This window comes from Capra hircus, chromosome 14, assembly GCF_001704415.2.
Source record: "Capra hircus breed San Clemente chromosome 14, ASM170441v1, whole genome shotgun sequence".
NCBI classification, from domain to species: Eukaryota; Metazoa; Chordata; class Mammalia; order Artiodactyla; family Bovidae; genus Capra; species Capra hircus.
The window spans coordinates 38210102-38224807 of record NC_030821.1 but is presented as its reverse complement, the minus strand read 5'-3'; the positions used below and the strand labels follow the sequence as shown (position 1 = coordinate 38224807).

At 42.1% G+C, this 14706-nt stretch overlaps 1 protein-coding gene across 2 annotated transcripts in view; it reads right to left on the bottom strand.

Annotated features, from left to right (window-relative positions):
* Positions 295 to 14706, bottom strand: part of ZNF704 (zinc finger protein 704) — a 257551-nt gene continuing 243139 nt past the window's right edge. For both annotated transcript variants that reach the window (XM_018058379.1, XM_018058380.1), the window contains exons 8-9: positions 13899 to 13996; positions 295 to 12995 (exon numbers count right to left, since the gene is read on the bottom strand). In XM_018058379.1, coding sequence (XP_017913868.1) covers positions 12884 to 12995; positions 13899 to 13996 — 210 coding nt within the window. In that variant the 3' untranslated portion in view covers positions 295 to 12883. The remainder of the gene's footprint in view (positions 12996 to 13898; positions 13997 to 14706) is intronic.

Here is a 14706-nt window from a genome sequence, read left to right as displayed (position 1 = left end):
GGGCAACAGGATCAGCAGCACTGGGTGAGAAGTTGATGTATCTGGGCAGTCATTGTCAAGGGAATGGGTTTGAGTTGAAATTATCTGGGCTGAACTCTAGATATGAGATGTACCTCCAACATGTTTCTAAAAATAGTCTTGATGGCGAGCAGTTTGCTATGGGAAAGAGATCCCTTTGGTTTAAAAAAAAATTTTTTTTTTTTAACAACTGTAGATAAAACCTCAAATCCTCTAACCCTCGAGAGCCTTTGGGTACCAGTTAGTTATCCTTTACTCAAATCAACAGCTCCCAAATAGAAGCAGATACACAAAAACTTTTATTAAGTGGAAGTTAGACTTCATGGTAATTAACCAGTTACAAGTGCATTTAAATGCATGTGTGTGGACACCGTAGAAGTCAGAATGGTCTTCCTGAAAAGTCCAGTGTTCTGGCTCGGCACGTGCCAGTGCAACCCAAGGTAGAACCATACACACAGGGAATACAGGGCGACGATGACGTCAGACTAGATTGGCAACACCATATTCATTGTTACAGCTAAGCATTACAGAACGTGAAAGTCCAAAGACCAGAAGACTATTACTAAAATGATTCTTACTATAGACCCTTACTTCTACTTAAATGCTTCCGTAGGACCCATGTAGCAAATCCGCAACTCTGGGGGGACAGCACCATTTCTCTATTTTATGCTTAAATGGGCCACAGAAACTGTAAACAATCAGGGGTCCTTCTGATGCCCATGGCAGGTAGCTGCCAGCTGTCCCCTTGGGAAAGTGCAGTTCCATTTAACTGGTGTCAACATTTGACTCTGTAAATCTTCCATCTGAAAATCTGCCTTCTATTTCAATTAGCACCAGTTTATTTGAAATAGTTTTCCTGGTGTTGAATATTTAGGAAACATTTTTTTTTTTTTAAACCAACACACAAAGTCCCAAACAATGGAAAGCAAAAACATTCAAAAAGTTGTTTTAGAGAAGAACAGCATTTAGAAAAACAACATCATTTAAACATTCAACAAATCTATGTACAAGGTGCCCAAAGCTGGCAAGGAGCATGGCTGAGGAACAGTCATGTAAAAGGTTTATTAACCTGAACCTCCTCAGGCTGTATTTACAGTCAAATAGGTATTCAGAAATGTAGTATCAGAACATCTGGATTTGGCTAAAAATCATATAAAAAGACACATCCCGGCCCCTAATAACTTCTAAATAGGTAGCAAACATATCCAGTATAACCACAAGTACCAGGTTTAGAAGTATATTTTTCCATATTTTACATACAAACAGCTGAGAAACTTTCTCAATGGACACAGAAGAGATCCTAAGTGGCAGAGAAATGGAGTTCTTTATGTCAACATTGTCAGATGAAGGAAAGAATTTTATTTTTCATGCCAAGTAACATAGGAAAGTACTGATTAAGGAGCAAGAATAAATTATTAGGAGAAAAGGTTTCATGGGAATACAAAATCCCCAAGATTGCTGAAGACATGTGTGTTTATTTTATATGGACTTTCCAAAAAAAATAGGTGATGATCTCTGTTTAATTTTGAAAAAAAAAAAAAAAAAAAAAAGGCCAATGATTTTTCTTCACAGGACAATATTTTTATATTGTTTATTTTCTATATTCTGTTTTTATATTCTTTAAAACTGTATAATCCAAACCCTTTGGAGAAGAGTTTTTTCCCCCTTAGACTGCGAATTAAACACAATAGACACAACCTATGCTATATTTATCCAAGGCAATATTCATTAACTTCATGCAGTTTTGTTTGCTTGCTAATCCAGTGTTACTAGAACATTTACCTCTAAAAAAAACTGGGCCCATTTTGTAACGCCCACGTTTCCCATTTCTGCTGAAGAAGAAAAATATTAACCATTTCTCCTTTAATCACCTTTGTGGCTGAAATTTGTTTAGAGCCTGAAGTGTCAATGCACTGTCTTTAAAAGTATCAGCCAGAAGTGTATCATTGGAAGTCCTATATCCCCATAATGATATGCATTCAAGTCTGTTTTGAATAATTTGCAGTTGTGGTAAGTCTCCATGAAAAAAAATTGACTTGGATTGGATACAAAACAACATTACCCTTTGAAAATGCATAGCTTGTCACTTTTACATTCATTCACTAATATTAAAGACTTTTATACACAAGTACTTACCTCTAAGTCGTGGTAAGATTGTATTTTGAAAGATTTCTAAAAATTGGAGAGCACTGCCTCTTTGTTTTTGAACTAGTGCCTGATTCCAAGTTAACACTATCATGTCAACACTTGCATCTCACAGGAAGGACTGAGTCTTCTTTTTTTTTTTTTTGTTAGCAGGCACTAAAAAGCAATGCTTTCTACTGACAGCATTTCCCCCAAATACCCCCATTTTTAGCTATTTTATCATTTTATTAGAATAGGTTAGATTTGGTGTAGAAAACAACTTGAAAGATGGCTTAATTCTGAAAAGTAGAATGTTTTAAATCTTATCATGGATGAAGGGCAACAGAGGTTTTGTTATAACTGTGGTTCTCTCACTCCCCGGCTCCCTCATTTGAAAAAGATGACCACAGGCCACTCGGCAGTTGTATTTGATGACAGTCACGAACCCTTTGGGACCTAGCGATTTTTTCTTATCCTGAGTTCTTCCTCTAAGTATATAGATTTTGATACATGAAACACTTTGGAAACTACACTAATGTCTGGTTATTCCAGAGAGCTTATGTTTCAATGGCTGACTATTGTCCAACCATTAATTATAAAAATAGGAATTTAAGGTCATATTGTAGGAAAATATTGATTAATGGCATTTTTTTAAAAACATATATGATCTGCCTGCCTGGGTTATTTTATACCCAGGATATTTTCAGTTATTGAAGTCATGGAACAAGTATATTTGGGGGTTATTGAGTTCTTCCCTAAAAATCTAAATCTATTCTAAAGCTTTCTACCAGTGATCACAGAGGTTCCCCGAACAGCTGGGACACTTTGGAAGAAGAAGCTTTGCTATCATCACAGGGCTTGGTCAAATCACAGTCATCGCTTTCCAATTAGCAGAGTGTAAGGGAAAAGGTATAAAAAGCAAAGCGAGGGTTTACAATCTGCAGTGGTGCATCTTTCTCTCCCTCTCTTTTTGGCTGCACTGCACAGCATGTGGGATCTGTTCCCCAGCTAAGGGATGGTACCCGTGTCCCGTGCATTGGAAGCACGGAGTCTTAACCGCTGGACCACCAAGGAGGTCCCCATTGTGACGCATCTTTTTAAAATTTCCCTTGGGTGGGGAATTTGTGATTGCTACACCGTAGATCCCTGAGGGGTAATTCCACTGGCCCCCGAGCTCTGCCTCTTTCCTGTCTTGATCATCTGTGCCCAAAACATGGGAAGGAAGCTCCACTGGGGTGAGAGACACGTGCTTCACAACAGGAGCAGACTGGAAGAGCCTTCTCTTTGCATAAATATAAACTTAAAAGAAGTATACCCCACAGGAGCCACTTCCTTTTCACATAATAAAGGTCAGTTCCATTTTCATGCTCTGTAACACTGGGCAGAGGTCAGGGCTCAGACCAATGAACATGACGCTTTCTTCCTCTGCCCTGATAACTCCATTGGCTTTGCTCTGGAGGGGGACTCGAGGGGGAAGAGGACATGCGAGTGGGGGCTTTGAGTCAAAGTGGAAGGACTAGGTATCTGCCTTGTTATTCTTTGTCATTGAGTCTGACTGTATCTTTTGTGATGAATATGGCAGGTTGTCTGCTGATCAACCTGCTCTCTGAATGGTCAACCCAAACTGTTGAGACAAATGGAAACATTTTGCTGAAGGAAGAGAGGAGCCTCATTGACTCAGCCTAACGTGTAAGTCCTGGTAATATTTATCCCCTTGGCCCTTAATTGAAGAGTGAGAAAGCAAGAGCACAGAAGCGAAAATGTTTAATCCAGGGCTTTGGGAAGCAAACATACATTAAAAACAGCATGGCCGCTGGCTCAGGCAGGTTAAGGCAGAGGGGAGAGTAACATTTTGCTAGTGAGTTCAAGATGGTTGCCAAAAGGGAAGAAGAGACCATTGACTAGAATGGGGCCTGTTCTTTCTCTCCCTTAAAGTTCAACTTCTTCTCCAGCTGCTGGTTTTTCCTCTTCAGTCAGAGATGTAAAGAACATTCAGAAGGAAATAGATGAGAAACTTTTTTTTAAAGAAAATTTTGTTCTTTAATGACAGTGCTCTTGCCTTTTCAAGGAGTTGTTGCTCGCTCCCCTAATTTTCTGAATTAAAACTTTAGAGAACTGACCCTAGTAAGTATGTAAATATAACAGTTAATCAGACTTGAGAATTAATTTTTAACACTTTAATAGAAATAGCAGGGAACATACCTTTGAAAGCTGGCAGTTAATAGTTATGTGGATGGTGCTCAATAGGAAAAGAATATTTTGAAGAAAAAAGGACTATGGCTTAAGTGTTGAAGTCATAATCTCCACCTTCTTTCAAAATCTACATTTATCTTTTGAATGGTAGCTTTTCTCTTGTTCCCTAGAACTTGGGTCCTTTTAAGTCCTGCCACTGTCTTGGCATTGGGGCTAACCATTGCAAAATGGGCTTCTTTTCCACCAGAATAGGAAGGCTTACAATTTACTCCTCCAGTACTGTATTGCTTTAGAAACATAATAAAAGTATAATTTATCAAAAAGCAGGTGATGGGCCAAAATGGTTTAGGCCCATCTAGCTCCATGACTAAACTTGGAGTGGCTTTACTCAAAACCTGTGAAACCTGTGAGCGGACGAGAGAAGAGGACAATCCATTCACGGACTGGTCAACCTGTCAATCATATGACGACAGAAGTATCAGGCATTGCCAATGCTGTTTCAGTTGCATTCATATTTACCATGTGACATAACCATATTACCAGCTATTTCTACCTTTGAGATGACAGTATTTTTCAATTTGATCCTTACAAACTGTGAATTCGAGCTTATTTTCAAATTTGGGGGCATCAATACAAGTTTACACGGATAACAAAAGCTGAATGTTGGCAGCAAAATAATTGTTTCCAAAGGAGTCAAAAGTTGAACTCAGAACACTGCACTAGCTAGTCATCTCTTATAATTAACCACTTAAATGGCTGGAATTTAGGGGCCGGGGGCCTGGGAGGTAGGCTAAAGGGATAAATTTCAGAGTGAGTCTGCATTTGACACTGTGAATGGGAGGGTTCTTTACTTTTATGCTGAAATACTTGGACTGTAAGTATGGGTAAAGAACATGGGTCCCTGGGGTCTTCTCAGGTCTAGAGTCATTCTGGAAGACTGAGGTCTAAGCCAGCTCTTTCACTTGCTCTTTCTCTCCTCCCTGGATGTAGTAATGAGGCTGACTCAGGTTCAAGACCACTTGCACCAGGTTTGGCTTTGGAGGTGGTGGTAGTAATTTTAAATATTCTCATTTTATGCTAAGTACTAGGGAGGGTCAAAGGAAGTCATATATCTGAAAGAGACACACTTTCTTACATATCTGAAAGGGTTAGTGATTATCCCCATACCATCAGGACTCTGGTGTAAGATATACTCTAAAATTACCTAGTTTATCCAAATGAAGGAAGCAACTTCTAATTTTTTCCATGACACATTTATTCCTATTTTGTCTTTGCCCTCAGGGAATGATGTTAAGGTTTTCTACATGGAAAAACTCCATTTGGAGGTTAGTGGACCCTCTAAAATACCTAAGTACCTACCAGTTATGAAGCAAGGATTTTGCCGTGTCAGAGGTGGAACAACAGAACTTTTATCCTGGGATGAAAACTCACAAGGCAGGATGGAGTGGGAAGGGATGTGGAGGGGTTGGCAAAGGGCTTTGGCACAAGGAGGCAACGTGTGCTATCTGAAACTGCAGGGGCTCCTGGCTGCCTTTGCTGAAGGCACAAGGCTGCTCTTTGCCAGCCCCTCATCACAGTGGTCACGGCAGTGAACACAGTAAGGAAGTTAGGATTACAGTCATTCAATGCTTTGGGGCCTGGCCTGGGCATGCCAGGAGGCAGAGTGAGAGCTGAATAATACTTCGGTATATTTTGGTCAGAGGCAAGGCTGGTTTAAGGATGTTGTACTTTTATACTCAAATCTTCCATGAGAGTGATTTTGGGGAGAACTGACTTCTCTCCCTTCTTTAATTTTAGTTGCCCAGATAGTGCCAATGTGTGAGTTGGGGGTGCTGCTGGAAGAACTTGACTTGATGGCTATGGAAGGTGAAATCTGCTTTTTCCCAACAGTTGAAACCAGTGCCCAAAGGCTGCGTCTGTCCATATACAGGTTCTCTTTGGTCTGCGCACTGCTGGCCAAGAATTTGAGTTTTGATTAAGTGTCAGGTAACATCATATTTCCAAGTCAGAAGGCCTAGCGCCCTGGGCCTGATTTCTGCGTGGTTCTGATTGTCTACAGCTGGGGTCCCCCTTCAATGGGGACGCATGTACTCTGGTTCACTGTGATCTCTGTCATTCTCTAGTGTCCTTTTGCCTGATCTGAATCATTTGTTTACACAATTTCCCTGTTCTTTCTAAGGCATCTGCTGTGTACCATTAGGAGGCTTCTGTTTAAATATGAAGCAAGACTCATTTGATCAAAAACCATGCAGCAATGAACACTTCTTGGGAAACTGTAATGCCAACATTAGAGATATTCCAAGAGAATGAAGAGAGACATTGGACTGCCTCATCTCAGAGATGAAGCTGTACATGTCTTCCCCTAACCCTGTGCATTTCTAGTCCTCTTGTGTGCAGATTCTGAAGCCTGTTTGAAAGCAGAGTCTGAGTGACCCTTTGACCACCTCACAGGGGTTGCCTAATGGGTAAGACCGCTCTGTCCTAGCTTTTCCTTTGATGTTATCTGCATACTTGACTAATTAGTCTAGCTTTTGAATTACTGAAATCGTAGAAAGAAAAGATGTTTTCTTGCTTAACAGTGAGTGGGCTAGAAAAAACTAATGCATTATGAAATGGTTTTGGCAAAGCTCAGAATTATTTGTGTGGTTAATCAACTCTCCATGGTAGCCTTCCTTGTTCCCTGACTCTTGGGAATATAGTGACTTTCTGATCTCAAACTTGCCTGTCTGTGAACTTCTCATGTGAAAAATCAAGCACTTGTTCTGATAAGGAAATGAAAGTTGTTTAGTTAGTGGTGAGCACAAAATTATTTTAAACATCACCAATCAGCTAAGAATTGTATCTTTGGGCTTATACACTATGATTTTAGAAATTGCCATCAAATGACACTTGCTAGTCAAATGCAGCTTTGTGGTTCTGGTAGGCTGAGCACTAAGCTTGTCCTTGTGACAGAAATCCATCACAGTACATGACAGAATTTACAGGTTTATTTCTCTCATTGCCTATAAGCATATCTATTAATATTTTAAAGATTTCAGATATATGATTCTTAAAGTATTTTCTTTTCCCCAAATACTTTGAAAAAACACTGGTAAAGATAAAAGGAGTAGCTGTTGTAATAATCTTTCCCTCTGATCTGCATTTCTACTCTTGCTGCAGAGGGTTGATTGAAAAGATATGCATCAAAATGCTTGCTTAAAAGAGGCATAGCCCTTTGTTTGGAGAGCAGGAATTGCTTATAATATTAACACTTCCTGTTTGGTAAAATATTGTATTTTAAAAAATAAGCTACAATGTATAAAACGAAGGTCATTTCCCACAAAATGTTCATGTTCTTTATGATTACAAAACGCTGCATCTTGTAAAATATTTCCAGTTCTGTTAACTTGAGAAGTTAAGTATTAATGCTTATTATAAAAATGTCACATCTTTCAGAAATTGTAGAAGCTTATGCAGTATATTTCTTGCCTTATTTGGAAAATTAAGTTATAATTATTATTATATTTAAGATCACATTTTGACACAACACATTACCATTGTGATTCTCAGACTTACAAGAAAAGTTATAAAACATGAGATTGTCTTCAATTAAAAAAAAAAAGGAACTATTTACAAAACAGGACCAGAAGTAAAATTCCCATTTTGATTTCTAGTCCTATGATAGATACACCTTTTAAAGCACATATATCACTGGATCTGGGCTTTTACAGTTAGTCATGGTAAGCAAACCAGTCGGTCTTAAATACATTTTATACTTTCTTGCTCTACTGGTGTGCATTACTTAGTGATACAATTGGTACCTAAAAGTGCTTATAAGCTCATTTCATTTACCGATTTCCGGTTTGACTAGTTACAATGTGAAAGAAGGAAACAGTTCTGCTCTGGAGGAAGCCCCACAGGTATGGGGAACAGGGAGAGCGTGTGTGCTGCTGGTTGGGTTATTTTCTTAGAGAAACGAAAATTCCAGTTGACCCGTGTGCCCAGCACTTTCTCCAAAATGATCCGCAGCCTCATCCATATCCATGAATCCTGCTCTTGTTCCCACTCATTTGTATGCACAAATTCTCCCCTGTGTTCATACAGATCAGAGCTACAGTTGATGTGGTCAATAGAAATTCTACAGGGTCATGAGAAAAAGCAGCACCTTGTCCACAAAAGTCCATGGAAGTTTGCTCCTTAACCTGTCATTAAAGCAAAACGCACAACTTTCTCATCCCTCCCCTACAGAATTCTTGCGTACAGCTATTAATCAGTTCTCCAAACAGCTGATTATAAAAAGGAACACCAAGGCGTCATATTCATAATTACATTCAGAAACAGCCTTATATGAGTGTGAAAACCCACCAGGGACTGCTCTGTGGTTTAGATGTCAGCCTTAGAATGCAGGTCTAAGAGACAAAGAAACAGCTCTGTTTCAGAGAGCATTCCTCCACACCTCAAAAAGTTAGTACTGTCCAGTTCATGGAAATTGGTCATGAAATGGTATGTTCATTAAAAAACAAACAGAAATTATTCTGACCAGAAAAGATGCTGGAGATAATAAAAAACCTTTCTAATCTTAAAATTCTCCAGATCTACTTTTCACATACCCTTTAGTTTTCCCTGAGGAAATGAATTGCGTTTTTTTTTTTTTTCTGCAGTATTTTGCTACTATTCTCAAGGTATTCTCTCCCTTATGTACAGTTCGTGCCACTTTTCCCTAAATTTTCCCAAGTGAGTGCTGCATTTTCCTTTTCCAAAGAAGTCAGATGGAGGCGGACATGGGTTGAGCAGTGCTGGCTAATTCAGAACTGCTTTTGAGTGTGGCTTAGTGTGACACCAGCAACAGTGGACTTCAAGTGATCTTGAAATGTGATAGAGGGCATGTTAATTTCAGACACTTTTTACAACATACATGTAACTTTCTAAAAAAAACTTTGTTGGAAAGTCCAAGGACGTGCCTCTTTCTCAATTGAAAAGTTTTTATCTGCAACAAGGTTATGACTGGACAAAGACTCTTCTCATAAAGGGGACCCACCCTGTTGGTGCATGGAGTTGCTGACGGGCGCGCACATTCCTGCTCAGAAACCCACTGCCCTCTTCCTGACACTGGCTTTCGCCAAACAACAAAGGGGACTTTTCAGCAAGTGAGGAGGAGAGTAATGCGTGCCCACCAGGGATGTGCACGGGGCATGCTGCATCCCTGCCCTGTGTGCTTCCCATGAAGGAGCTGTGTCTTGGCTTTAAGCAGCGGCTCCTCGAATGGGAACATGGCAGCTCCCTCGGAGATGTCCAGGGACAGTCACCACTAGCTGATCATCACTAGGATGGTGAACCCCAGTCAGGTGTCCATAGCTCCCCTGTATCCCGTCTCTGGCTTCCCACCCACTTGCTACCGGATGTTTCCTCCAGGTGGTCACACTGCCTCCCACTCATTGGTTGCACAGCCTCTGGGAAGAACTAAGGCTTAAATGACTGCTCTCTGTTGTGCAGCTATCTGGAGAAGCCTGTCCATCGCCCGGAAGTGCCTTCTTTGGAGAGAGATGAGAAATCTTTTCTGCAGGAAGGGGCATCGGGGAGAGAAAAGTCAAAGGCTACCACATGCCTTCTTCAGAAAGACTTTGGGACCAGAACACATTGCCTTTGCCGTTCCTTTTGCACGTTCTCTGAGCTGTCCATGGTGGGGGGCGCTCTCATTAAGCAGCCACGTGCCCTGGGACTTCCTTCTCACCCATCTCCCTCCTCCCCTTGACAAATGAAGACAGAAAAGAACATGGTACCACAGAGAAGCCATAAAATAAATCCTGGGCTTAGTTTGGCACATCATTTAGTTCTATAATATAACAAAATAGCTCTACATTTTTTTTGTAAGTTTTAGCATTTACAATCAGTGCTGTATATTACAATTTGCAGCTTTCTGGGTGGCTTGAAAGAAATTTCATCCCTTTTCTTCAAGGCCAGCCAGGTGAAGTTTGGTAGTCCCCCAGTCATTACATGCCTTGGTGTAGAGAATAGGTGTCTGTGTGCAGGAGGTGCTGAGGGTCTGTGCCCACCTTGGAGTCGGAGCAGAGCCCCGGGCTGGCCTGAAGAAAGGAGCCCTGCATGGGAGAGTGTGTAAGGTTTCAGAAAGGAGAAGAAATCCTAGGGAAGCTGCATTCAGATCTACGCTTTTGCTTACACCCGTGCATCAGCTAATAATCAGGTAAGGACTGAGCTTGCCTCAGCCAGGCCAGAGCCCAGAACTAGTCATGGACTGTCCTTCTGGGGCAGAATCACAGAGCCTCCACTCCAGGACTGTCCATAGCCATCATCTCTCCCAAAGTTCTGGCAGTGGGGGGATGGATTTAATCCCTTGCCTTTTTAATCTCTTTTGATTAGTGATTTAATCCAAGGACCAAGGGCCATGGAACCTTGCTGAAGAGAAAACCCTCTCCTCCAGGGTTACGCCCAACAGCACTGAAGTCCGCAGTGAGCCTGCTCAAATGGCTGGCCAATCTGGGACTCACCAGTGGGCACTGTGGCCGCTGGGCAGTCCAGTCACAGCGCAGGGCTTCCTGGTTCAGGCCAGAGCATCACCTCCTAGCCGAGATGCCAGTGGGTGAAGCAGCAGGATACCAGGGAGAAGAAAAGACAGGCTGGGATAGAGGGTGCAAATACGTTTCTGTACTTAAAAAACCCTTTCCTGGCTGACCTCATCAGTGCTAAAACATACATTATAGCTGGTCCTTTACTGACTGGTAATCACAATGTGATATTAAACGAAGCTCTTTCTCTGCTCTCTTAAGCGCTTTTAAAGAAAAATTAAGGAGGAAAATAGGCTCTCTTTCAAGGAATAATGCTTCAAATGTCATATGAGAGTTTAAAAAATAAAACTGCCAAAATATATGAGTGCACAGATTGTTACACTGTAGAATCTCCTTTTTCCCCTTGCGTATTAAAAAAAACAAGGATATCTGTTATGACTAGATGATTTCTTTCTCCTCTTTAAAAAAAAGTGTATGTACAACCTCTAAATATATTAAACTTTGCTCTGTGCAATTTCATTCAACATTCCTATGGCTGATCCTAGGCCTCATGGCTGATCCTAGGCCCCCGTTCCAACACAGTGCATCCTCTAAGGTGCTCTTGCGTCTTTGCATAGGTACAGGACAAATAACTCGAGCAGGGCGATCAAGAGGAGGGTAGACAGAGAATGAGCTTATTTATAGGGCTTGAGAACTACCCCTGTCCTGGCACCACTACTAGCAAGACGGACGAACAAACACACACCAGGCTAAAAGCCTAATAAATGGAACACAGTGCAAGCCCTGGTCCGACTGAATTGAGAGATTCCTATACCAACACGCAATTTCCTTTTGGTGTTTCGTACATTCCTTTCCGAGCGAATTCTTAATGAATAGCTCCAATATTCTGATAAGAAAAATAAAGGTTTGGACCTTCCCTTTCCCCATATAATCTTTACAGTGTTCATGAACCCATCTCCCAGACACGCTAAAGCCTAAAACCTATAAAAGTGCACTCAGAATGGATGTTGACCTCACATGATCTTCTGAACACACGGAGGCTGTGCTCTGCGTAGTCTGAAGCAACCTGCTGGGATGGTCTGAGTTCTCTACCTTTTCTGAAACCAGTCTGCTGTGGCATTTCGAGGGAAGGAAGGCCTGATGAGCCTCTGACCTGGCAACAACCGTCAGATGAGCAGTGATGAACAGATCTGAGCTGGGGTTGGCATCGCATCACTGAAGGAAGCTTCGAGGCTTACCCAGATGGCGACAATTCAGGTCTTGAGTGCACTGTAGCCAGGAGAGAGTGGGTGGGGCCATCTCTCAGGGTGGGGCTTCTGAGGAAGACTCCCAGATGTTTTCCAACAGTGACGCAGGATGTCCTGAACTCAGCTGGGGATGAAATCTGCTGGTGATGTCCACTGTCAATCTCTTTCCGGGCTTATGCCCTCCAGGGCCCTTCAAGCTAACAGCTCTACCGTGGTTCAATTCGGGGCCATTCTTCAAAACAAAACAAAACAAACAAAAAAGACATAGAAAAGATACCCAGAGTGCTGCCACTTCCTGGCAACAGATCATGATGTGAACTGCTCCCAGAAGTCCGATGGAGAACAGGGAAAAGACTTCACAATGAAAACAGGTATTGTTCTTTATACAAATGCTACGGAATAACTTGTAGCTTCTTAAGTGTCAAAAAAAAAAATCTCAGAAATGGTATTATCGAGAAAGTTTATCAAAATAGGCCTCCTTTCTAGGAAAAATGGGCTTGGTTGGTTCGATTGCTACAGAAGTCCACAGTTTTCAGACCTAGACCTACAGCGAAAAAAAAAAAAAAGTTGACTTTTCTTTTTAAGGAAAAGAATAGTTACAGCTGTTCTTAGCTGGGTTCTCAGCAAGAACAGGGAAGGTGGTGACCTTTTTTGTTTTTTTGCTGTGATTTCACCAAGGTTCCTAAAAGTGCTTTCCCTGGGCTTCAAGTGGGTTTGGTACGGAAGGAAAAGCACTTTCCAACACCCTCGGAGGAACAGGAGGGCAGGAGTGTCGGGGGCGAGTTAGGGGCCCGCGCATCAGTCAGTGAAACGCTGGCAGGCCTTCTTCCAGCGACAGGCCGTGCACCACATGTCCCGATTCTCCATGCCGTACACCTTCCGGCACTTCTTGCCCTCTCCCCGGGGCTTCCTGTAAGACAGGCCAGGAAACGGCGTTCAGTGCGAGCGATTCTATGGACATTCTTTGCAGACCTCTAAATCCCTGGAAAGCTCTAGAAAAAGTTAGGACACACAGCAGGGGGTCTCTCTAGGTACAGAGGTTAACCAGTGTGGGATGTTTTCACCACACTTCATCACTCACCTGCACTCAGTCTTGTCCGACTCTTTGCCACCCGTTGGGCTGTAGCCGGTCAGGCTGTCCAAGGAATTCTCCAGCAAGAATACTGGAGGGGGTTGCCATTTCCTACTCCAGGGGATCTTCCTGACCCAGGGATGGAACCTGCATTGGCAGGCCTATTCTTTACCACTGAGCCAGGTGGGAAGCCCTTCACTGAACTGTTAGTATTTGCTGCTTATAAGAGTACTTATAGCCTTCTTCAGCTTCTACATGTTCATTTAGAGACATGTCCATTGGGACATCTTCATTACATTGAATTACATGAGCAAATACAAGAAATAACAGCAGCAAGCACTATTCTTTCAAGTTTTTAAATATGTACTTTCAAGTAGTCTCTTGCTTCTCAAATGTCTAGTGTTCTGGTCAAGGGGATCCTGGGGAGGTCCTCCTTGATCTGGGTTACAAACTAATATTCATATCATACCGAGGTTAATGCAACATGCCTTTAAAGAGACCCAGTAATCAGCATTGCCTATTCTGCAAGAGAACTAACCATGAACTGTTACCCCAGAAAAATGAAAAATCTTTATTAACAGTTAATGGATGGGGGGAACCATGGGAACAAAAGAATGGGTGTTTCATCCATCTCAGGGGAATTTTATGGGAGATTGTATCTCTGGTTTCTCTCTTCCTTGTGGTTCTATTTTTCAGCTAATTCCCTAGAGAGGAGGCATGTGGGGTTTCAAGCACTCATACCTTAGGCTGACCGTCCCTCTTGGGGGGGAGGACAGGACGGTGTGAGTGTGCGGTCTCTGCTCTCCTGTGCCCACTGGGTGGCTGTGGGTTGGTGACACCTGTAAACACACGGGAAACAAAGTTGACGGGGCAGGCTCTCCTCCCCATGCATTTCCTTAGCCTCTACCACGTGGGCAGTGGTATCTGACCATCAGGCACAGAAAGGCAGTACTTCGTTCACAGAGACCACAGGTTAAAATGGATGGGGTGATGCTCCTGGTGGAATTTAAATGCATCCGCCAACAGAAAAGACCCGGCAACAATGAATACTTCAGAAATCTTCATGACTTCACATCTCTGCATTCCAAATTGCTCATTTTCACTTGAATAATATTTTAAACCTTAAAGGATATTCTTCTTCCAAGCCTCAGTCATCTCTCTTTTAAAGAAGAAAGGAGGTTAAGAAAGTTTTCTAAAATTATGCAGCTACTCAGTGGCAACACACAGTGTGGACCTTGACCTTCTGTTTATTCAATTAGATTATTCACAGTCAATAAATAAATGGCTTCTTGCATAAGATGCCCACGTGGCAGATGCTGGGGTCCGAACAGGAGCAAAGGCAAGCAGCAAAGGGCCTGAGCAAAGCAAGAATGAATGTCAACCTTGTAGAACTTTTGAGCACCCGCTTTGTGCCAGGGCCCCTGACAACAGCGTTACTTTCCCAACTGCCCCGTGTGCTAAGTATTCATCGTTCCCATTTTACAGATGAGGAAACCAAGCACAGAGAGGTTACATAACTTGACCAGGGTTGTGGAACCTGTAATGGCCA